Below are 23,452 nucleotides of genomic sequence, written 5' to 3' on the forward strand. Positions count from 1 at the left end.
TCACAACTTAAGATCAAAAGTTTGAGCCTTCCATTTTGTGTCCGCTCTGTATCTCCTAAACCCCTTGAAGGATTTTCATGAAACATGAGTCAAATCATCACCTCATCAAGACGATGCGCAGAGCTCATGAGTAAGTCATGTCGGCTCAAGGTCAAGGTCACAACTCAATGTCAAATGTTTCAGCCTTCCATTTTGTGTCCGCTCTGTATCTCCTCAACCCCTTAAAGGATTTTAATATGACTTGGCTATAATATACCCTTATCAAGACGATGTGCAGAACTCAAAATTCATCCATGCCAGCTCAAGGTCAATGTCACAACTCAAATGTTTAATGCTTCCACTCAATACCATCAACCCTTTCACTATCCATAAAAGCGGCGCCGGATATATAGCTGTCTTTCAGACTGCCTTGTCTACCTGTTGTAACTTATCAAAATGTCGTAGTGGTTGCGCGGTGGCCTGTCGCATAGCCTGTCAAATAGGTTCAATACACCGATGCCGCCGATTTAAAAACAAAAAACAAAAAAAAACAAAAAAAAACTTTAAGTATAATTATTTCTTATTTATACTGTATTTCAATGTCATTTTGTAATTATATATATTTTAAGTTATTATTGTTAGTAAAATCATTCAATTTCAATGCAAAATACAATGCATAATGCTTCATCAACGGTATATGTAGTTTCGACAGCTGTGCCAGTGGATTCCTGGACTCAGTATTCACAGTTACAAAGAAATGCAAAGATTATTATAGCCAAGCACTAGATAAAATCATACATCATAAAACATTTTCAAACTTTTTGACACGTGACCAAGCGAAAGTGACTGTCAAGTCATGTGACCGCGCAGATATTTTGAATGTCATATAAGGGCAATTAACTGCTTCAATTTTTTTAGCCAAATGATTGCCTCCCTTGTACAAATGTAGTAGTGACGTCACTATTCAGTGTACACAGGCGATTACCGCACTAAAGATGAAACTATTGAATTAAATGAATTAAAAACATTTTGAAACTTTTTATGTATTGAATTTCGTTCGGTATGATAAAATAAATATCATATGGCAGCGTGTGCGACATTGATATTGTCAACCCTCGAAACAGAATGTTACCACTCGTCTTTCGCCTCGGGTGACATTCTGCCCTCCGGTTGACAATATCAATGTCACACACGCTGTCATATAATATTTATGCAATATAATCTATATGGATAGCTTACCTCTTCTGCGGCAGTACGTAAATGAGCAGGAAATATGTCAACATTTATAACGATACCAAGCAGAGCAGAGGCATCACATGTATCATCAAAGCCAGTGTATTGGGTCATGCAGGTAGGCAAAAACAGCTTCGAGAGTTCCACTGCATCACGCACATTGTAGTTATATTTCCGTTCAGGAGGTCGAAAATTTCGTGGAATGAGAAAATTGCAGTTGATTGCGTTATAGTTAAGGTATGCTGGCCCGCATCTCTCTAGATGTTTTCCATAGATCTGTTTGTCGATGTTGTCATGCTGCTTTAAGCTAGTATAAAGTCCCTGCATGGTTTTTGGAATATATTTTCTTAGAGCAGGTGATATAATACTGTGTAAACATATCCCAATCACTAGCCATCGCATTTGGTCGTCTTGTAAAGGAGGGACTGAAACTGATAAAAACAAAAGATAACGTGTTACTGTACTCTTATCGAAAGATTTGGAATCATTTTGTCTCTTTGTTCCTCCGTCCTGAAATACTTAAGACTATAACTTCCTTTCCCCTGAAGGAGGTAACTTGATAAATGATAAATGCAACGAGAGTAAGAAACGATCAGATGAAATATATGTCTACCCCAATATTAATATAAACATCTCAATAACAGATGGCAATGAGAGGAAGTGAAGCGTTTAAGAACTTTACTTGAGAAAGAAGATGTACTTCGGCAATTATTACACAGGTCAAGGCATATGTATTTAACATCAACAAATAGATCGATTTTATTCAATTTCCAGCTTCAAATATATTTCACAAGTAAAATATCAGTGTATAAGGGCGAGATATATGGATTTATATTATCCAGAATGATCTATGTTTCTTACAAACTGCATTTACGCCTATTCCCATCAGTCAAAATAAGTTTTATTAAGTTTTATTATTTATAAAATTACAAACATGTTAACTAACATACAGAAAGGGGAGATAAGGTCAATAACCTATGCACTTCAGCTCATCGCCAAATTTCGCTAATTCGAGTTCATAAAGGCAAAATATTCAAGGACTTAAAAATGCCTTATATTAACATTTTAAAGTTTTGACTAAAAGAATGTAGTGTACTTTATAACGTTCATGTGGTGATGTCAATCGTTGAACCTATGTTCGCATTCTGTCCAGTATAATTTCCAAGAATAGATACTTACGTCACGCTCACATACTGCATGGACCTCGTTTACACCGTTTTTACACTGCTTCGAGAGACAGCCTTATGGAACAGCATTGCCCACCGTGCAACACAGCTTACAAGAAATATGCGCCCTGAATTCGCACATGATTCGAGATAACCTCTGTACAGTGAGGTTTCCTGCACAGATGCAGTTTACATCCAACACGAAAATGTCGAAGAAATGACCAGTTTTGCCTAAAAAACGTCTATTCAGCATGTGTAGAGAGGACAATTAGAGTCGACTCGTGGGTATATTTAATCGCTTGTTTCAAAGTCGATTTTAAGATTTAACAAGGCAGTCTGAAAGACAGCTAAATCCCCCGCTACTGCTATGGATAGTGAAAGGGTAAACCTTTGACCTTTAGCTGTGTCATTGACCTTGAACTGACATGACTGACTCATGAATGCTGCACAATGACTTGATGAGGTGATCATTTGACCCAAGTTTCATGAAAATCCTTCAATGTGTTTAGGAAATACAGAGCTCAAACCTTTGACCTTGAGTTGTGACCTTGACCTTGAGTTGATATGGCTGACTCATGAGTTCTTGATGATGTGATCATTTGACCCAAGTTTTATGAAAATCCTTCAAAGGGTTTACGAGATACAGAGTGGACACAAAATGGAAGGCTCAAACCTTTGACCCTAAGTTGTGACCTTGACCTGGGGCCGGCATGGCTGACTCATAAGTTCTGCAGATAGTTTTGATGAGGTGATCATTTGACCCAAGTTTTATAAAATTCTTTCAAGGGGTTTAGGAGATATAGAGCGGACACAAAATGAAAGTCTAAAACCTTTGACCTTCAGTTGTGACCTTGACATGAGCCGGCATGGCTGACTCAAGGGTTCTGCACATCGTCTTGATGAGGTGATCATTTGACCCAAGTTTAATGATTATCTTTCAAGGGGTTTAGGAGAGACGGAGCGGACACAAAATGGAATGCTCAAACCTTTGACCTTGAGTTGTGACCTTGACCTTGAACCGACATGGTTGACTCATGGGTTCTGCACTTCTTGATGAGGTGATCATTTGACCCATATTTCATGATCATCCTTCAAGGGGTTTAGGAGATATAGAGCGGACACAAAATGGAAGGCTCAAACATTTCACCCCAAGTTGTGACCTTGACCTTGAGCTGGCATGGCTGACTCATGGTTCTGCACGTTGTCTTGTTGAGGTAATCATTTCACCCAAGTTTTATAAAATTCCTTCAAGAGGTTTAGGAGATATAGAGCGGACACAAAATGGAAGGCTCAAACCTTTGACCTTGAGTTGTGACCTTGACCTTGAGCCAACTCATGAGTTTTGCATATCACCTTGATAAGGTGATCATTTGACCCAAGTTTCATGAAAATCCTTCAAGGGGTTTAGGAGATATGGAGCGGACACGAAAGTGTTACGGACAGACACGGACGGAGACCATTCCTATAACCCCCCACCATTTGTGCCGGGGGATTAAAAAAGACGTTCCAATCACCATTTTTGCACCACACTCAGATATGATCAGGTGTTCATTAAGAAATTCAATAAAAATAGAACTCCATTTATTTACCTTGCATGTCACTTGTTTTTATTATTCTATTCAAATAAGACAATACCACAATATCTAATTAAGCCGTGTATCGTAATCACAGTGTATAGACTCTCTGTACGCCCAACCGGATGTCGCCAAAAACTAGGCGTCCAGAAATCAAAACACAAATTTTTGCTGTCGCGGATGGCTTGTATTTTCATTGTTTATTTCGTTAATATCGCATAAAGTAAGTGTATTTTTAACCTGTATATTGTTTAAGAGCTACTGTTTACGTAGATACCAAACACGCCTGTTAAAACTCTTAATATACTTCATTTCAAGTCAAATCACGTGTGGGTATTTGTTCGATTTTGTAATGAAACTATCAGTTCGTTGAATTACATGTATCTTGAGCTTTTGCAAAGAATTGAAACCTTTGCTACTTCGTAGATACATATCTTAAGCATCGATAAATACTAGCATGGCTCTATGGTAACGAATGGGTTTTTAGGAAAATGTGTTCTTCTGAGACATATATTCCGATTACACTGTCCCACTAGTCGATACATTACTGGCCCACTAATCGCAATTTCTAAAATCCGAACTGAACGCTTAGTCGAAAAACTGTACGCCTATTCAAAACTTCTTTTCATTAATATATTTCAATAATTTGACTTTGTTTTATGACAACCGACAATTAAAAAGTAATAGTTATAATTTCTTTCGTTTTCGTAACAGACACGGACCAGTTTTTATGTTATTACTGCAGTTTCGAATCCACTTTTCGTAAAGGTTAGTGTTTATTAGTAAGTAATTATCAAATTAATTTAGTCTAACACGGCTCAGCCGTGCGACTAATTCAATTTGGTAAATGCGTACTAATAAACTCTAACCTGCATAGTGTTTGAAATTATTTTTTGTAATAATGACTAGATTCTTTACACATAAATCACTAATGCATCATTCATATAATCGTTAAGTGGCACAACTCGGTGTTTGATCCATTCCCGGCATCTCAGAGACCTGTTCGGACTTTATCAGACGGGGACTTTATCATCATTCACAGAAGAAACAGCTGCCGTCGGCGCGGTTATTGGTAATTTCTGTTTATTTTAATATCCGGCTCCAAATCACCGCTGATATCAGTCAAAATCAAGCAGATCGAAGCTAGTATCATATTCTTTTTCGTTTGTATTAATAATTATTGCAGTAATCGCTACAGAACAAAATGAAAATGACCTGGCTCCTAATGTTTACATCAGTTGTTCTACACGTATAACTAACTACCGTCTTGTAAAATAGATGAGCGGACTCGTTTTGGACACTTTGATTGTACAAAGTTTTAATGTAAACAGCGCGTTTGTCTGTTGGCGGAGCTTAAATTCAAAAAATAATTTCAAGTACAACACCTTGAGTGACCTTCACCTTGGGTATAATGGGCAGTCCCTGCATAAAAAGGCTTTGTTTGCACAATGTTTATCTGAAGTTACAGTAAGGTATAAGCAAAAGTAAAAAAAAAAAAGATGTGACAGAAAAAAGGTTGCCGAAAAACTTAACTTTAACCGAAGCCGGGGCGAGTAGAATAGCACCGCTATTCCCCGAATAGTCGAGCTAAAAATACAAAGAAAAAAAACACAAAGTGTCCTGTCAAGCTGAGCGGAATAAATATATATTTTTTCTCGTATGTTAACGGAAACTCGTATATAGTTTCTCATTTTGTCAGTACAATAACCTTGCAACCTTCCTAAAATGACTGCAGTTTCAGTTGTCACCCTAAAATTGAACAAAAGCCAGATAGAATTAATTTGCACATCTAGGATACAAAGAGTATTATTTATAACCAGTAAAACTTTTTCAAACATGCCATGTAGTGGGACAGGAATCACCATGAATAACTCAATTTCTTTCTTGATTTCCTTTCAGGTATGAGTGTCAGCGACCGGGTTTCCATGCAGTATTAGAACACTTACACCATGAGCGAGTTCCAGGGGTACTTGCAGCCTTGCCACTAGTCCATCTAGACGATATTACACATCTGTCTTCCAGAGTCTGCTCAAAACCTTTACTCTCCCTCTGGGGAGAGTGAATAACAGCATTGTCAAAACATGTATATTAAACCAGCTTATTGAATACTGTTGATAGGATTATATTTGAGACGGTTCAGTAATTTGCAATTATTACATGACATCATTGATAAATATCCTGTGGAAAATTGGTGCTATTGACTGGTACATAGTTAAACACTGGTTTGCTTGACTATAGTAGGTGGGCCAGTGGTCTAGTGGTAACACGCTTGACTGTCAATCCAGAGGTCCGGGGTATGAATCCTGGTCCAGGCACTGGAAATTTCTGAGATGCTCTTGAGTGTCTCCCACCTAACTTAGAGGCCTGTACTGGTTCTTCCCAGGACGGCTTCGCATGTATCGGTGCTATTCACCGGGCATGTTAAAGTACCAGACGGTCTATTCGCAAAGAGCTAGGCTAAGTCAGCCGGACAGGCCTGTATCTAAAAAGGATTTCTCTCTATCTCTTCTGGGGGCTTTATCTCACTCTGTCCCTCTGGTCAGATTGCTCTGTGTCTGTACTAGTAGAGGATGAATTTCGCGCCCTTTGTGGCTGTGTTTGTGCTATGTAAAGCGCCTTTGAACGTGTTTATCATGAAAAGGGCGCTATATAAATCTGGTATAATAATATAATAATAATAAAAAGATAGAAAAACTTCGAAGTTTATTTTTGATGTTGTTTAATAAAACACCTAACGAATGGCTTACCAGTAAAAACCACTTGCCTAAGGTCCAAATAAGTGTTTTATTACATGAATTTAGAAATAAATTACAAAGTTTTTTTCATGAATTTTTGACTTAAGCCTAATAAACTAGTGTTGTACTATAGACCAGTCAGTAGCACAAACTATTGACTTGTGATTTATATTAGAAGTGGTGTAATAATCTTAGATATTAACCATAATCAGAGAGGTTGTGATTTCAATACGTGTAGTAAAGCTTTATAAGTGTAGCAAATATCTGTATGTATATTAAATCTCTATATGTGCAGTAAACCTAAATTTCTGTAGTGAATATCCATATATGGATAATAAGCATTTGTTAAAATTTCCAAGTAAATATAATTTCCACTTACTACCAACAAAACTTCAGAGTATATTTTGAAAGTGTTTATCTGAACTTTGCAGATTCTTAAATGATGTTTAAAATTTGAAACCGTGTTGGCTTACTGCAATAAAGAATGAAAAGCTGTATGTTCATGTACCTACACAAGTATGTGATCACAACCTCTCAAAGATGTTGATAGATAATGTACTGAACATTGATGACATGAATGTTGACTACTGTAAAATAAGATATTTTTGCAAGGGATTTTTTTTGCTAGTCTCGCTGATACTGTCTACATTTACAAAAATATTTACCTGTGAATGTGTTAATATTGACATAAATAGATCTGTATGTTTCAGAACCATGTTTAGTTTAAAATATAGTGAAATTTAAGCTTTCCAAAAATACTTGATTTTAAAGTATTTAAATTGCAATCCTGTGGGATATGAAATGTACCCAAATCTACATTTTACAGTTTGTAAATGAGAAAATATCTAGTGTATCAGCTGACAACCATAAGACTCAGTTATAAAACTGAAGCATATATCTTCAGAAGATGTTAGTGGATGTTTAACTGATAATTTTGTTTACTGACACTAACTTGTTACCTGACAGTAAGGTTTACAGATTTGGTTTTTCCATCTCAAAAGGTGCTACATGTGTATTAAGAAATGAGTTTTTCAGAAGACCGGTAAACTGTTCTCAGTAGTATATGTTTCTGACCAGTGATGTAATTTAAAAAAATATCTTGCATTTTATTGAACTGTTCTTTTACATAATTGTTATTCATAATTATAATGTGTTCATGACTGCATTTAACAATTTACAAATAAATCTTTTGTCACAACGGAGTAAGAATAAAGTAGTTTAAGCCATCTGAGAAGGGTTTATAATTTGTGGTACTGGTGCAATTGAAAAATACTGATTATTAGTGCACATCTGCTCAAGATGAGCTATTTTGATATATTTTTCTCCGTCGTCTTGCATCATCAATAATTTGACTGTTGACACTCTAGATGTCACAATTTTGGCCAAATTTTAATAAAACTTGGTCAGAATATTACTGTCAATAAAATCTAATGGTCTACCTGATTTATATATTAAAAAAAACCAATCAAAATGTTTGTCTGTATGAAATTTAAATTAAAATAATTTCACAAATATATTCCTTTGTTGACCCTATACCATGTTTGTTTAAAACATGACTGTCAGAGGGGGTAGTGCACATAGTGGAAACTTTAAAGACCTGGTCAGAGAAGACTGACCAAATTTAGAAAAATAGTTACAAAGATACTTTCCATATCGTGGCCTCAACGCGAAACTAGTCTATCTGCTTCCATTTCTATATACACATAGACTAGTTTCGCGTTGAGGCGACGATATGTGACCCACACTGCTAAAGATGTTCAGGCAGTCTGTGAAACTCAGTACGGGGATCTAAGACTATCATGCCCTCTTTTTTTTGCTTGCAATTGAGTCCTGTTAGATCCGCTAATTCTGTTACGGCAATTTTTGTGCATTGCAGCTTCTCTGTAGGAGTTGCTGAATGATATTTTTCCTGAACATGCATGCAGTCTGATTATTATGTGCACTGTTCGCCATTCAGCCAGTATCATTATGGTAAGCACCCCTTTTAACAGTTAATGGTACAGTCAAAATTGGAAGATAGACAAGTTAATTGGGTAAGGGTTGAGTCATACATTCAATATGTACTTGTAAATCCTTAAACTGTTTACAGTGAAACACTGATTGCTTGAGCACTTGGAAAAGCTTGAGCATGTCAGGTTTTCTATTCTATATCCCACTTCGATCCCCATGTTTTTGGGTTCAGTAACTGAAAGGGGTCAAAGTCACTGTGACCTTGAGACTGCAACGATTTCCTCTTCATAACTTAAGATTGCTTTGTCTTACAGTCATCAAACTTCATAGGACGATTGCCTGTGGTCAGTAGATGACCCCCTTTGTTTTAGGGGACAGTAGGTCAAAGATCAAGGTCGCGTTGATCATGAGATTTAAAATGGTTTCTTCTCAATAAAAAAAGAACATATTTGCCTACAGCCACCAAACTCCACAGTATGATTGCCAGTGGTCAGTAGATGACCAGTGTTGTTATGGGAATCATATGGTCAAAATTCAAGGTCACGGTGGACTTGAGTCTGAAAACAGTGTGAGCTCAATAATTTAGTAACGATTTGGCCTACATACATGAAAATTCATTGTATGATTGCCTGTGGTCAGTAGGGATCAGTTGGTAAAAAAAGGATCAATGTCACAGTGACCTCTAGACTTAAATCGGTTTCAGCTCGATAATTAAAGAACGCTTTGGCTTTCAGTTCTTTTAGGATGGTAAGCCATAGTCATTTGATGACCCCTGATGATTTTGAGGTCAGTGTCATAGCATTAATACATACCACTTTGCCTCCGAAAGGCTATCATGGGGGCATATACATGTATGTTTTACATTGTCTATTTGGATTGCTCAAAAACCAGGATAACTCGAGCTTTTTGCTCACCCGCTACAACCTATACCAGTCTGTTTTTGCTGTATACGTATAGATTTAAACAGGTTTTCTTGTAACGAGCAAAGAAAGATTTTTCAGATGACATTGTTATGATACATAGAGTTCTCAACAATTAGTGTTGCACGTACATGCACATGTTCTGATATAACTGTTCTGGATGGGCCCAGTTGTTCGAAACTTTAATAGCTGATTAAACAAACGGTTGATTAGCTTTTAGGGTTATTTTTCGACATTTCAGAAGACTTGGAAAAACAAATGTATGAGTTAAGGATTGTGACACTGGAACATCTTTACAATAAATCAAAACATCATACTAGTATTTCCCACCAAAAGTAGTATTTTGAATCAATATTTAACAGGCAGTTAGTTTAACAGCCAGTTAAAGTTTCGAACAACTAGACCCTGTTCAACGGAGTAAAAAACCTAAGATGCTGTCAAAGGTTTTGATAAAACAAATCGAAAATAAAGATGTTGAAAGAGTTATCTGTGTCATGTCATCCCCTTGTCGTCGGGCGGGCGGGCGTCAACTTGGCGTCAAACTTGGTTTCCGCACAATAACTTTAGTTCGGAAGAAGCTACAGACAACAAACTTGGCCTGTAGATAGATGATAAGGAGACAAGGTTGGGATTGCATTTGGAGTCAAGTTCAAGGTCGCTGTTGCTAAAAATAGAAAAATTGGTTTCCGCACAATAACTTTAGTTTGTATTCATGTATTGAAATTAAACTTGGCCTATAGGTAGCTTATAGAAAAACCAAGGTTGGGATTGTATATGGGGTCAAGTTCAAGGTCAGGATAACTTATTTAATCTTCAGGTTAGGCAGTGGTTAGAGCGTTAGGCCAAATGCTACTTTTGTGATAAAAAGGTCATTTTAATGCCATTTAGTCAAGGTCAAGGTCACAGTTACTAAAAATAGATTTTTTTCTCAGTGCGATCATCAAAAAGGTGGTTTCCGCTTAATAATTTTAGTTTGGACTTACTTACTGCCACCAAACATTGTGTACAACAAGTTTATCTGAAAAATCAGCTTTGAATGATATTAGGGGTTACTGTTACTAGAAATAGAAAATTGGCTTCCAATCAATATCTTTAGTTTTGGTACACTTACTGTCAGTATACTTGGTGTGTAGATATCTTTTATCAAACACACAAGGTTGGGAATGTATTTGAGGTCACTTGGATTAGGGTCAAGGTCATTGTAGCTAAAGATAAAAAAAATACGGCCATATTTGAAATAAAAAATAGATTTTTGTGCTGTGGAATGGAAGGGTGTCTGTTCAAATCTGAGATCCAAATTTTTTTATTATTTTTTTTTTTGTGACAAAAAGGTCATTTTAATGCCATTGAGTAACTAAAAATAGAAAAATATGGTCATAGTTACAATAAAAAATATATGTATTATAGAATATGACCATATTTTTAAAGAACCTCTTGGCGTGATGCAATTGAAAACCTGGTTTTCGTGGAATTTCCACGTTTCTTGTCTCCTTTTATTTTTGCGGTATGTTCGTTAAAATTTATTCAAATTGCGATCTTATAGCTCCTTCGGTGGATCCCATGTGTCGCAACGCAAACTTTATTTCAAAAAACTATTTAACAATACAAATTCATCCTCGTGATCCAGATAACTTTTAGAGGTAGGATATGCCCAGTCAACTATCACTGCTGGTTTGTGAGACCTGATAACAGAGACGAATTTTATGTGCCAATGTTGAACTAGTTCCATGTGCAGTGTCGTTCGGGCGTATATGTAATGCACCACGAGAATTAATCCTTTCTTGTGTGGATGTGTTGCAGACTTTTTACACTCGACTGTAGTTATTGACGCTTTTATGTAATTGGTCCGGTATCTCTCTCTCTCCCGCTCTCTCTCCTACCTGTTTAATTATGAAATTTTAAAAAAATGCTCGACAAATATATTTCTGACTAAAGTGGTTGTGAGTCCTAACCAGATATCCCCGTGATTGTTAAACAACGAGTCATTGTACTAGGCCAGACAGGAATGCTTACCAATGACGGATACGTGTAGCTTCCGATACGTGTCCCATAAAAAGCGTGTATTGTGACTTTCTTAGGTTGCCTTTTGGAAAGTTGTTGGCTTTGGGTTTAGCGCCGTTTTTTCAACATTATTTCAGTTATGTAACGGCCGGAAGTTAACCTAACCAGTGTTCCTGGATCCTGTACAGTACCAGTACTAAACTGTTTTCCGCAAGTAACTGCCAACTTGCCCACATGAGGTGGAGGACGAATGATTCAGACAATGTCTTTTATCAATCGTCACTAAGAACATTTTCGCCTGCCGCCTCGTCCGGGGATCGAACTCTCGACCTGTAGATCTGCGCTCTGCCTATTGAGTTAAGCGGGCGAACCATTTTGAACAAAGATAAACTAGGTAAGTATTTTTAATTTCCGTGTAGTATTTTAATGCCTCTAAGACGAAAGAACAAATATTATTTATATAATGTTGATAAGAGGAGACACGTACATAATAAAACGATTATCAGCTCGACGTCAAGAAATATGTACTCGTTCTGAATAAGGTTGCACAGAATCACCGCTGCAGAACTCGAACATACCTAATAACTTGCATGCATCATTTGATAGATTCAGATATAGTATTATCAGTCGAGGTTTAGTTATTTCTATTTGGGTATGAAGTATTGGGTTGTGTTTCAACACGCTTGCGTATATCATACCAATATGAAAAACGCATTTTAAATGTAAATAGCTATACACAATTTAAAACTATCATTACTGTATGCTATGGTGTCAGCCTGTCGTTCTATAGTATTACATATACCAGTTCCCTCAAGGGTAGACCCTTTCTTACATCCTCTAAGGACGAGTCTACGTACTATACGAGGTCCCCGTGGCCAAGTGGTAAAGGTCGCTGACTTTGGGTCACTTGCCCTTCACCGATGTGGGTTCGAAATTCCGCTTTGGACATATTCTTCGTGTAAAGAGCCATCCAGCTCGAAAAGTAGCTATATGACTTAATATATGTCGTTATGAGTCTTAACCCAACAAAACAACAATGTACTATGCTAGTGAATACTAATCCCCAATTATAACGCGATTCCCGCCGAAACGCGAGGACGAGTCTATTTCATGATAACTGACGAAATAATAATTCATAATGGTTACCCATTTACTTGACAATCAAATATTGGTATTTCTTTCATTTTAAATAGTTATTATGTATATGGCAACATAGCTCAGTTGGGTAAACTGCAGACAACAATTGGATATAAGCAAGTTGTTTTGTGGGTTCGAATCTTCATGAGTTTTTTTTTTTCAGATTTGTTTTTTTCTATTCGTTTTCATTTTTATTTCATTACTTTTGTTTCTTTCTTTGATGGTTTGAATTTGTATATATGTCTTTATATTATAAACTATTCTGATCTGCCATATCGGCTTTAGATACCTCTCTGTCGTATTGTCACAGAGCTCATGAAGGAAACCTAATTTTTATGCAAAAGTGAAATAAAAATTAATTCTCAATACTGAGTTTCGAACCCACACGGCAAAAGATCTGTTGACCATGGACATTATGCTTTACCACTGAGCTAATTTGTAATTTGAACAAAATCCGGAAATATTTAGATTGTAACATGCTAGAAAAATGCTAAATTCCCTATGTTCCATTTTAATCTATTTATAGTCATGTTTGTAAATATCAAGTTATCGTTGGGGCGTAGTAGTGAATTGAATGAAAAGTTTATATAGTACATGTACTGTTGTCACATGTTTAGTTCACATGTTACAATATAGAACACACTTATGTAGTACAATGACAAAGATAAGTAACGTTAACGGACAGTATAACTGGACTTTTGAAGGATCAGGATGGAATTTCACACGCTTATTCTAGCCGGTATTCTGTCAGTACTGAGCTATGCTGAAGGATATCCGATCCATGCTTCATGTAAAATTCAGTGGTGAGTTTATTTTTGCTTAAATTTTTAGTTAAACTGATGAAAGCGACCCAGAAATGTGTGTATGTTTATACGGACAAAATCCTCATCCCACGTCAGGACAAAATCGAATCCTCCCTCATCCACCTCAACCCTGGGACGAAACCCCCTCATCCACCCACCGTAGCGTTTAGGGCAGCGTGGTAACTTTTTACTACCGCTTTCCCGGATGACAACAATAAAATATCAGATCATAAAATAAGCCATCTCGATAAGCCAAATGGGAAAGACTACCACATTCATCAACCCCGGAACTAGTTCAGATAATAGAACGTTTTAGGAACAGCCTGATACAAAATTTGACTGTCCTGTCCCGTCAGTAAAATGCAGATACGGGTAAGGCTTAGAGGGACGACAACTATAAAATATCAGATCATGAAATAAGACATCCCGATAAGCCAAATTAGTAAGGCTACCCCGGAACAAGATCGCCCAAACCCATCCCGCTCAACCCACGAACAAAATCTACACCCTCTCCCAAACCCCGAATTCTTATTTCGTTTTCAGATGACGATAAGAAACGAGTGAATTGTCTCCTAAAATTGTTTTTTTTTTCGATTTATAACGGTTGTTATGTAATTTTAACAAAAAAAAAAAAAAAAAAAAAAAAACAAGAGTACGGGGATTTTGTCAGATGGGAGGTGGGAAAGGACACTCGTATACATATAAACACATCCTATAAGCACTTAAAGAAGTTTTGTTTTCGGCGTAGGCACTAAGTCATTGCTATGAGTATTTTTTGAAATAAGTATGATAGCCTAATAACAATTACCATGCCGAAGTAGTGTTGCAATGTTGTACCTAAAATAATGAAATATATTTAATTCTAATGATTAATCTACATTCTACGCCTTTAATTTTTCTACACATTCACGGGAGATGGTCTTTCTGTTGTTAAAAAATGACTAGAGTTTATTTGAAACCGGTATGAACTATTTGTTAATTAGTATCCTGAATTTGTTGAACATTTTAACTTACCGAGACTCCCGTGGACTCTTCTAATTCTTTTTAAGAGAAAAGAATAATGTTTCATTAAGTTTTATATTAAACGTTTTTGTTCATTTTCACACATAAAATCGTGATAGACGAGTGAAGGTACATGCATTTATATGAAACTGAGAAGAAATGTTACACATTTTCGTTGGCAGGAATTTCCCGTCGGTGACATGTGCAGATTTTGGTTCCCGGATTGTTGCTCAAGCTAAAAAATGGGAAACAGCAGACAACTGTGCAAATGGAGGGGAGAAATGTTTGTATAAAGTACGACCAACTAACTCTTATACTGTTATTAACGTGAAATATATGGAATACTTTTATAGAGGTGCCGTTTTCATGGTTGCTGATTTCTACCAAACTTCGCCCGTTCTGCACTCGTGAATAAAAGGAAAGACGATAGATGTCGCTCGGCGACTTTTCGTTCTGCCGCGTGCAAAGTTGGCATACCTTTTCCTACTTAAAAAAATCTGAATATGTGCTATCAGTCAGGTATTTAAATGTAATATATCAGATATTCATATACTTGAATCACGCATTTGAATAGATGAGGTAATAAAAATTCGAATTGTTGATACCAGATGATATCTCCCGTTCAAGTTTCTGTGATATCAAGTGTCCATTTTGAGATTTATGTAAGGATCTACTATTCAAATGCTCAAATCAGCTGTAAAAATATGTGATTTTGTCCATTCGGATGAATAATACCACCATTTTAACATTTGGACTGGTCTGATCACAAATAACCGAAAATACCATGAAAAAGTAAAATCGTGCACACGAAATGCAAATAAAAAGTAAAACAGCACACGTTTACAATTTATTTCTCAGCAGCTGCGTATTTGTCCCGCAACGATTCCAGATATCAAAGAATGATATCCTTCCATTATAGGTCTCTTCACAAAGCGTTACTGAAATCAAAGGAACACACGAGACACCCGTGAAACATTATGTTGATGATCTCACTTTCACAATGAAACCCTCCGGAAGTGGATGTAACGTTGATGTAAGTTTTATTTTTTGGTTCTACGGGTTCATGGAGTTCTTTTTTGTTGGGTTTAGAGTCGCACTGGCACAATTTAGATCAAATGGCGACTTTTCCAGCTTTTTGATTTTGGATGAAGAGCCCGGGTGCCATCCTGGGCATATGTAGTTTTAGGCATGGACGGGCACCTGGGTAGAACTAAAAACTTTCCTTAAGCTAACTGGTTTGTAGGTGAAGGCAAGACCTAAAAACTGACTTAAATAAAGATGACCTTGAACCTTATATGACCTTCACTTACAAACCATAAAAGAAATATTTTATGGTCCAGCAGCCCGCATAAATGATTCAATTTAGTTAATACTCACACTCAGACCTACAAACTTATCTAATATTGTCCTTCATTTGACCAACACCTTTAAACTTAAAAAGAAACAACATTTGGTTTATTTGTGTGTTGTTTATCGCCATTTGCTAACTGGCATGAACTGTAGGCCTAATGTTAATCGAGAGCACATTTTTTTGTCTTACCGGTGTTATTCTTTTTTCTTTAGAAATGATTTTTCTTTACAATGAAATAGTTCAACTGCATAATAGCTAATATACATTTTGTATTATCTTTAGCCTTTGAGCATAGTTGTGTCATGTCTATGATACCGATATAATTTATTTCTTTTTAATCTACATGACAGGGCTTTTCAACATCTGAAACTTGGTACGCGTATCTGGATTACAGTACGAACTACTGTAACCTGAATAATCTCATTACAGGTAAGATTTGTTTCCATTCTCTGATCAATCCCCAAATATGTCATGTGCTACTTAATTTAAGTAAACAGCAAACCACTGAGGTTCATTGATTTCTAGGAAATACAGTAGTGTATTCATATAAAAGTCAAACTAAGGACTTGTGTTAGTCCCACAACACCAAATAGGAAGCGACTACTCAGTGTTATGTGCGAAGTAGTCCAAAGTGTGGTTCCATGCTGTTGATGATGTCTGGTATAAAAGAATCATCGTAAAACTTCAACAGATTCTTTTCAGTTCATTATGCACCTTTTTGTCAAATAAAAGCACAACTAAAATATATCATAGCATATTATCATCACAAAACCTGTATACAACGTATTCCATCTTGAAAATTAAGAACTCTTTGAATTACCGAACGATTTTAAATCACGTATATCACCGGAATGAAAGTTATCATTTATTCTAACACGACCAGCAAATAACCTATATATATGTAGAGCAAAATCTATCTCGGGTTATTCTGCAATAAACCACTCGCGTGCAATGACGTCATCCGATCCAGGTGCGTAGCCCGGTTGTAAAAAGTAGTTACCATTTTTTCTAACGCTGTTGTACTAGTATGTCGTGTTAGAATCGAAAAAAAAACAAGTTCCCAAGTGTGATTTATCGTAGAATAACCCGAGTTTTTCGTTCTTATGCGAAATAATATATCACTCAGGCCTACGGCCGTTGTTATATATTCTTACGCATAAGAACTCAAAACTCGGGTTATTCTACGATAAATCACGTTTGGGAATTTATTATTTGGTTTAAACAGTATTTATTAAGAAAACTGCACATATAACAATATACATGAATTTGTACATGAATGGATTAGAAAACAAGTTTACAAAAACATATGAATTCTTCTCCATAACTTATTATTTCTTAATTAAGACATCGATTATGAGTGTAACAGACCTGAATTTAATTCAAAAATAACGTCTCCTAATCAAGGCATACATACGACATTCAATGCACGCTCTTGGATTTCCCATGTCAACTTTGGCCACCAGCTGCTAAAGTATATGACTTACTATGAACACCACGGCAGTTTTATGGTCCGCTCTGTCCGTCAAAAGATTTTGCCTTATCGTCTTTAACTCAGTCGTCATCACTTCAATTTAATAATGCAAAAACTTATATCTTCTTTAGCATTAGCATGCCTTTATCTGTTTAATATATTCATTTTAACAGGTGCTGGTTTGAACGCTACTCAGGGATACAAGGAGACGACTAGTGACGATGTATGTACACAATACAGTAGCCGAAACTGTGAAAAATACTGAGCGTTTGCCATTCACTGATTCGACGTGAAATAAATATTTGATGGTTTATAAGTCATGTATTTACTTGTAATAAAGAAAAGTCTAGTGTCATGTCTTAATATTCAGTGTCATAAGTTTAAACCTCATTAGCCCCTTTTCACTCTTTAACTGATATGAGGTCAACTGGCTATATATACAGCTATATGAACTATTATTTCAATTTAATTAAGAATCCCAGTTAATAAATTCTTCTTCTATTTGATTATCGTTTTGTTGAGTGGGGTGGTACATCTGCTTTTAACAGATTATCTAAATGATATGATAATCCTAAAAGCTCACATCATGAGACCGTGACGTCTGACATATTCATGGAACTGGGATGCATTGAAACCGTTTATACACACTCCATTCTCACCCATCAGATGATCGTCAAAGTCACGAGACGAACAACAAGGTCGACCTCTGGTATACGAGAATGTACACACGCACGTTCACACAGATAGAGGTAACACTATGTGGCACCCTCTCCATTCTAAATGGCGGGAGGATAAATTTAAAAGCTAAATATATGGCAATTGTTACAATCTTTAGGGTTTTATCCTAACCTTGCATATATAGGTCATATTAGCAAATTTGTGAAAACTGCTCACACATTTACGTCGTCAAAGAAAGAAAGTATGCATGTCAACAAAACACGAGATATATCGTTTCTGTAATGCTAAAAAAAATCTAAGACGAACAACTAGGGAACCATGGTAGACCTCTGGTATACGAGAATGTACACACGCACGTACACACAGATAGAGGTAACACTATGTGGCACCCTCTCCATTCTAAATGGCGGGAGGATAAATTTAAAAGCTAAATATATGGCAATCGTAACAAGTTTTAGGGGATTATCCTAACCTTGCATATATATATACAATGGAAAACAGAATCTTATCGAAAAAAGATAAACTACGAAAAGGGGTAATATAATTTCAACAAAACGATAACAAAAACAGCTTTAAAACTGGTGTTATCATAGGAATGGCATGTATGAAGTTTCATTCAACTGTAAGGCTCGATAACAGTCTACAATTGAAACCGACGGTATAAAATAGCTCTTGTGACATTCTTCACGGCGAGTTAACAGATCAACACGACTTGATGGACTTCGGAAAAGGGTCTCCCAAAGAACATTTTGTGAAATTATTTTACGTTTTTAAAAGGTATTTGTAATGGGATTCTAAGAAATATTAGAAAGTGAAATTTTAAAAAAGTCATATATTTCAACTATGAGAAAAAATATAAAAGTGTAGGTTGATAGCTTAATAAAAAATAAAAACAAGAGGGTCATGATGACCCTGAATCGCTCACCTGAGTAATATGAGCCACATGTTTTAGTAATTGTATTGCACTTTAGTCAAGTTGTTTATCATACGATGCAGATGTCGCATGTGGTCAGCATTTAATCAGAAAATCAATATTGTCACTTGATATTTTGTATTTACGGATGTGCAAATCATTATCATATTTATTCTAAACTTTCAGTTTCTGTTGCTATCTAATGTCAAAGTGATTTTATGGCCCTACCCAAACAAAATTCTGGGAAAATTCTGTTAACTCCAATTTAAAGTCCATAGCGAACATTAAAGAAACAAGATCCACCGTAATGCCTTGCAACTGTACCCACCGCACACTGCGTTGGAATCATTTTTGGTGGAGTTTTTCATATCTCTGTAATGAAAATTCATCTGTTATGAAAACATTGTTTTTGCTTGACAGTGCCGTACTTACGATTTGCTGCAAATGTGCTCAGGGGTCGTTTTGTACAAGATTTTACCATTTTTGATGGGAATTCTACAAAAACGGCAGTCCCTCGTCTAACTGTACAGAAGTGTTACATTAATGACAAAGAACTGCACTGAGCAAGTGTTTGTGGTTGGAAGAGTACACATATGGGCTCCTGTCTCACCGGTTGTTTTCAGTCAAACGTGAAAAACTGATTAGAAAACTTACCGATGACAGCATAAATGTAGTCAGTCGGCCATATTTCTCCACCGCTTCTGGGACGAATCCTCCACCGCCGCGGCGTTGGAACCACCGCTTCTGCGAAAGCTATGGCCAGTGTGGGTATGTACGTGTTATCAATCGAAAACAGAATTTTGAAGAAAAAGGTCGGTGTACAGAAAGGGTAATAATTTAAACAATTGGTTAGCAATGTCATGACCCCTTTAATTATAACGCAAGTACAAGATTTTCATTGAATGATAATGCGGAGTTGATAACTTTCTCTCAACCGCAACCAGATTTTCGTTGGTATTATTTTGCCAAAATAAACGCAGGACTTGTGTTTTATCATTCACGTGATAAACTGTAACTAAACGTCAAGGATGGCACTTTTTAATGGTTGGAGATACGTGAAAAATAAACCTATACATGGTATGACCTCTAAAGAAAATAGTTAAACAAGAACAAGTTTACTCTATCCATCTTGAAAATAGCCGATTTTATTGAAAGTAGTAATATATTAACACGCAGGTCAGTGACATTTGATGTCGATACGCTTTCCTCAACAATTAGGAAATATCAAAACTAAACAAGACGATTTAACTGCGTTTTAATTTATTAGTAAGACAGAAAGTATGATAATCGAAATTTGGCGCGAATTGTACAAATTTAAATGACTGTTATTTTAAAATTATTGCATTTTTTTGTTACCTGCATCCGCAAGACAAACTTGTTTCTGATCAAGCAACATAATACAGATAAAAAAAAATATTCATATGTTGAATTTAACAAATTTTTAAGAAATCTTTAATTTATCACATGTTTGACGTCGCGAGAGTGAAATAAAGTCATTAATACATAAAATTGATAATACACCAGTGTAATAAAGCTTTGACGTCGACGTGCATTCTGTCATATTTGTAGTAGGCCCCCTATTTTGACGTCCGTATCATATCAATATGCAGAAAAGTTTGTTAACCTGGTAAATAAAAACATATTATTACCAGCGTCTAGAAAAAGTACTGACTATGGTGTTGTTTTATACATTACGCAATTGATATTATTCAGCAATAACAGCAGATATAATCTTTATTTAAAACAATTCGATGAGATGAGAGATAAACTGTAAGATTTAGCTTATTTCAAACATTGCTTAATGCAATATGCGAAATAAAAGAAACGTAACTTAGGTCCGATTCGTATCTAACTTAAGAAATTGCTTAATACATTCTTTAGTTAGTATTTAGTTTATAAGTTGTAATATATTGTTCATATCAGTATATTCAACACCAAGTTGTGATTTTAAATTGTGTTTCAAATGACAAATTCAATTAAATTTTACGTTAACGACACAGGTTCCAGCAGATAAAAAATAAAGAAAGATTAAAATCAAAAACGTCGATAAATGATATTGATATCTCAACTGCAGTACAACCTAAAGATCTAATATCTGTTATTGATACATGTATCTAATATTATGTTTTAATACACAATATGTTAAAACGGAAATCCTGGATTAAAATTTGCATATAGAAAACTCGACAGTTGTTGACTGCTTATAACATCTTATAAATAAAACTAGAACTGTCGCAGGAGTGACGAATTATACCCCCACAATACGGCCTTGTCACAGAAGTAAGCCAATGTCCAAGTCGAACCTCAAAAAATCAATAGGGGGTCATCTGCTGGTCATGATAAACCTCTCTATTAAGTTTCGTGATCCTAGGCCCAATCGTTCTCAAGGTATCGTTCGAAAACGGTTTAACTGTTCCGGGTCACTGTAACCTTGACTATTCTGATGGTGTCATCTGCCGGTCATGACCAAGCTTCCTATTAACTTTCATGATCCTAGGCTCAAACGCTCTCAAGTTATCGTCCGGAAATGGTTTAAATGTTCCAAGTCGTCACTGTGATCTTGACCTTTGACCTATTGACATCAAAATCAATAGGTGTCATCTTCTCGTCATGGCCTCCCTATCAACTTCCATGCTTCTAGGCTTAAGCATTCTCAAGTTATCATCCGGAAACAGTTTAACTGTTCTGGGTCATTGTGACCTTGGCCATTGATCTACTGCCCTCAATGTCGAACTTGACCTGTATCCTGTGTACCAAAATTCTTTAAATCTAGCTTTTCATGAGTTATTGTCCGGAAACCATGAAAGCCAACGGACCGATCGATCGACCGACCGGCAAGCTCACTCCTATACCCCTCCCACCACACCTCCCCCAAACTTCGTTTGTTCGGGGTATAGAAAAGTATTTTAGAAACATTTCATTCTTAAATTGGTGGGAAAACAAGAGAATAAATATTATGAAATACATTACTTCATTGTATTAAAGGGAAGTAATCACGAAGAAAATATACCAACGGGAAAAAAACTATTGCCCTTTGACCTCCAAGTGTGAAGATAATCTTTGAGCTAGAGATATATATAGGCCGTTATCTTAAATTGAAATATTATCATTATACCAGATTTATATAGCACCCTGTACATGATCAATTTCACGTTCAAAGACGCTTTACATAGTTCAAATGCAGCCACACAGGGCGCATAATTCATCCTCCTCTAGTACAGACACAGAGCGATCTGACCAAAGGGACAGAGTGAGACAAAGCCCCCACGACAGAGAGATCAGATACAGGCTTGTCCGGCTAACTTAGCCAAGCTCGTTGCGAATAGACAGCCTGGTTCTTTAACGTGCCCAGTGTATAGCACTGATACACGCAAGGATTGCCTGGGTTCCTGACAAGTACACCTCTAGTTGGGTGGGAAACACTGAAAAGCGTTTCTGAAAATTCCCGAGTAGCTGCCGGGATCGAACGCCCGACCTCAGGATTGGAAGGTCAGTGTGCAAACCACTAAGCTATCCGCCCAATATGTATATTTTAAATCATTAATTGCATTGAGGAATAATATTTTACCTAGATCGAACTGTCACTAGAAATAGTGAGCACATAGGTAACAGAAAGCACCAGTCAGTACACAAACATGTATGCATGCTATTTAAAAACAACCTTTTAACAGGCTGTTATCATCTGAAGCTTTGATACGATTGTAAACAACAGTAACCCATAATGAAAATGAGTTAAACGTGTTGCGCGCATCTCTGCTGTCCCCACCTCTATTATGATATATATGGCTGAAACAATGATGCGCTCTTAACTTGAGACATGTATTTATTTTACGTCAATGCTAACGAGTAAGTACAAACACATTTTCAGAAAAAAAAGCTGAAAACCTGAAACGGAAATAACTGCCCAATTTGAAGTAAAATGTTAATTCAGGGCCTTCCGTACAAGTTTTGGACAAAGTTTGTTTTAATTTTCCATGTCTCTCAACAATAAATACATGTATAACAGACGTCGCGGACTGTGAGCAAACCCCCAAATGACGTTTGTATGGACGCCGCCATCTTAGAATGGACGTCACGTCATTTTACAACGCAAGTCTATGGAAAGAACCTAAAATCTTGATTTTTAACTTCATTTTAGATTTTTCAAAAAAATAAAAAAGGTGCCTAGAGATATTAACCTTCTGGTATTAACGATGCTTTTTTTTGAGAATTTTACATGCAGTATAAATAAATTATCGGAGGTCCAAAATTAGGTGGGACAGACTATAGGTGTTACGCGTAGTCTGATTACGGGGAACATTTGTGCCAAATAATGTGGCAATCCCTCAATGGATGGTATAGTTCTGGGCCGGGTAAAAACAGACCATATTAATACCATAATAACCTTTGGCCTCCAATTGTGATCTTGACCTTTAATATAGGGGTCTGAAAGTTCAGCATGGCACATCGTCTTATTTTGGTGCTAAATATAGTATAAGATAAAAGGTAAGGGTAGATTTCCAGGAAGCACAGAGCACCCAAACACAACCATAGAGCGAT

The 23,452-nt window shown here is 36.3% G+C and overlaps 3 protein-coding genes across 3 annotated transcripts in view; 2 read left to right on the plus strand and 1 right to left on the minus strand.

Annotated features, from left to right (window-relative positions):
* Positions 1-10,043, plus strand: part of LOC123531660 (F-box/LRR-repeat protein 18-like) — a 92,054-nt gene extending 82,011 nt beyond the window's left edge. Inside the window, exon 10 of the mRNA XM_053518593.1 lies at positions 5,852-10,043. Coding sequence (XP_053374568.1) covers positions 5,852-6,014 — 163 coding nt within the window. The 3' untranslated portion in view covers positions 6,015-10,043. The remainder of the gene's footprint in view (positions 1-5,851) is intronic.
* Positions 1-23,452, minus strand: part of LOC128547028 (uncharacterized) — a 176,639-nt gene that overhangs the window by 12,540 nt on the left and 140,647 nt on the right. Inside the window, exon 3 of the mRNA XM_053518592.1 lies at positions 1,219-1,643. Coding sequence (XP_053374567.1) covers positions 1,219-1,643 — 425 coding nt within the window. The remainder of the gene's footprint in view (positions 1-1,218; positions 1,644-23,452) is intronic.
* Positions 13,338-17,677, plus strand: LOC123532069 (uncharacterized). The gene is made up of 5 exons (XM_045313425.2): positions 13,338-13,498; positions 14,683-14,794; positions 15,420-15,533; positions 16,202-16,280; positions 17,496-17,677. The coding sequence occupies exons 1-5, from the start codon at positions 13,407-13,409 to the stop codon at positions 17,585-17,587; spliced, it is 489 nt and encodes a 162-aa protein (XP_045169360.1). The 5' UTR covers positions 13,338-13,406; the 3' UTR covers positions 17,588-17,677.

Source organism: Mercenaria mercenaria, chromosome 11, assembly GCF_021730395.1.
Source record: "Mercenaria mercenaria strain notata chromosome 11, MADL_Memer_1, whole genome shotgun sequence".
NCBI classification, from domain to species: domain Eukaryota; kingdom Metazoa; phylum Mollusca; class Bivalvia; order Venerida; family Veneridae; genus Mercenaria; species Mercenaria mercenaria.

Coding starts and splice junctions, on each gene's coding strand:
- LOC123532069 (XM_045313425.2), top strand. CDS start 13,407: ATGGAATTTCACACGCTTATTCTAGCCGGTATTCTGTCAGTACTGAGC. Junction 13,499..14,682: donor GCTTCATGTAAAATTCAGTG/GTGAGTTTATTT, acceptor TTTCGTTGGCAG/GAATTTCCCGTCGGTGACAT. Junction 16,281..17,495: donor CCTGAATAATCTCATTACAG/GTAAGATTTGTT, acceptor TCATTTTAACAG/GTGCTGGTTTGAACGCTACT.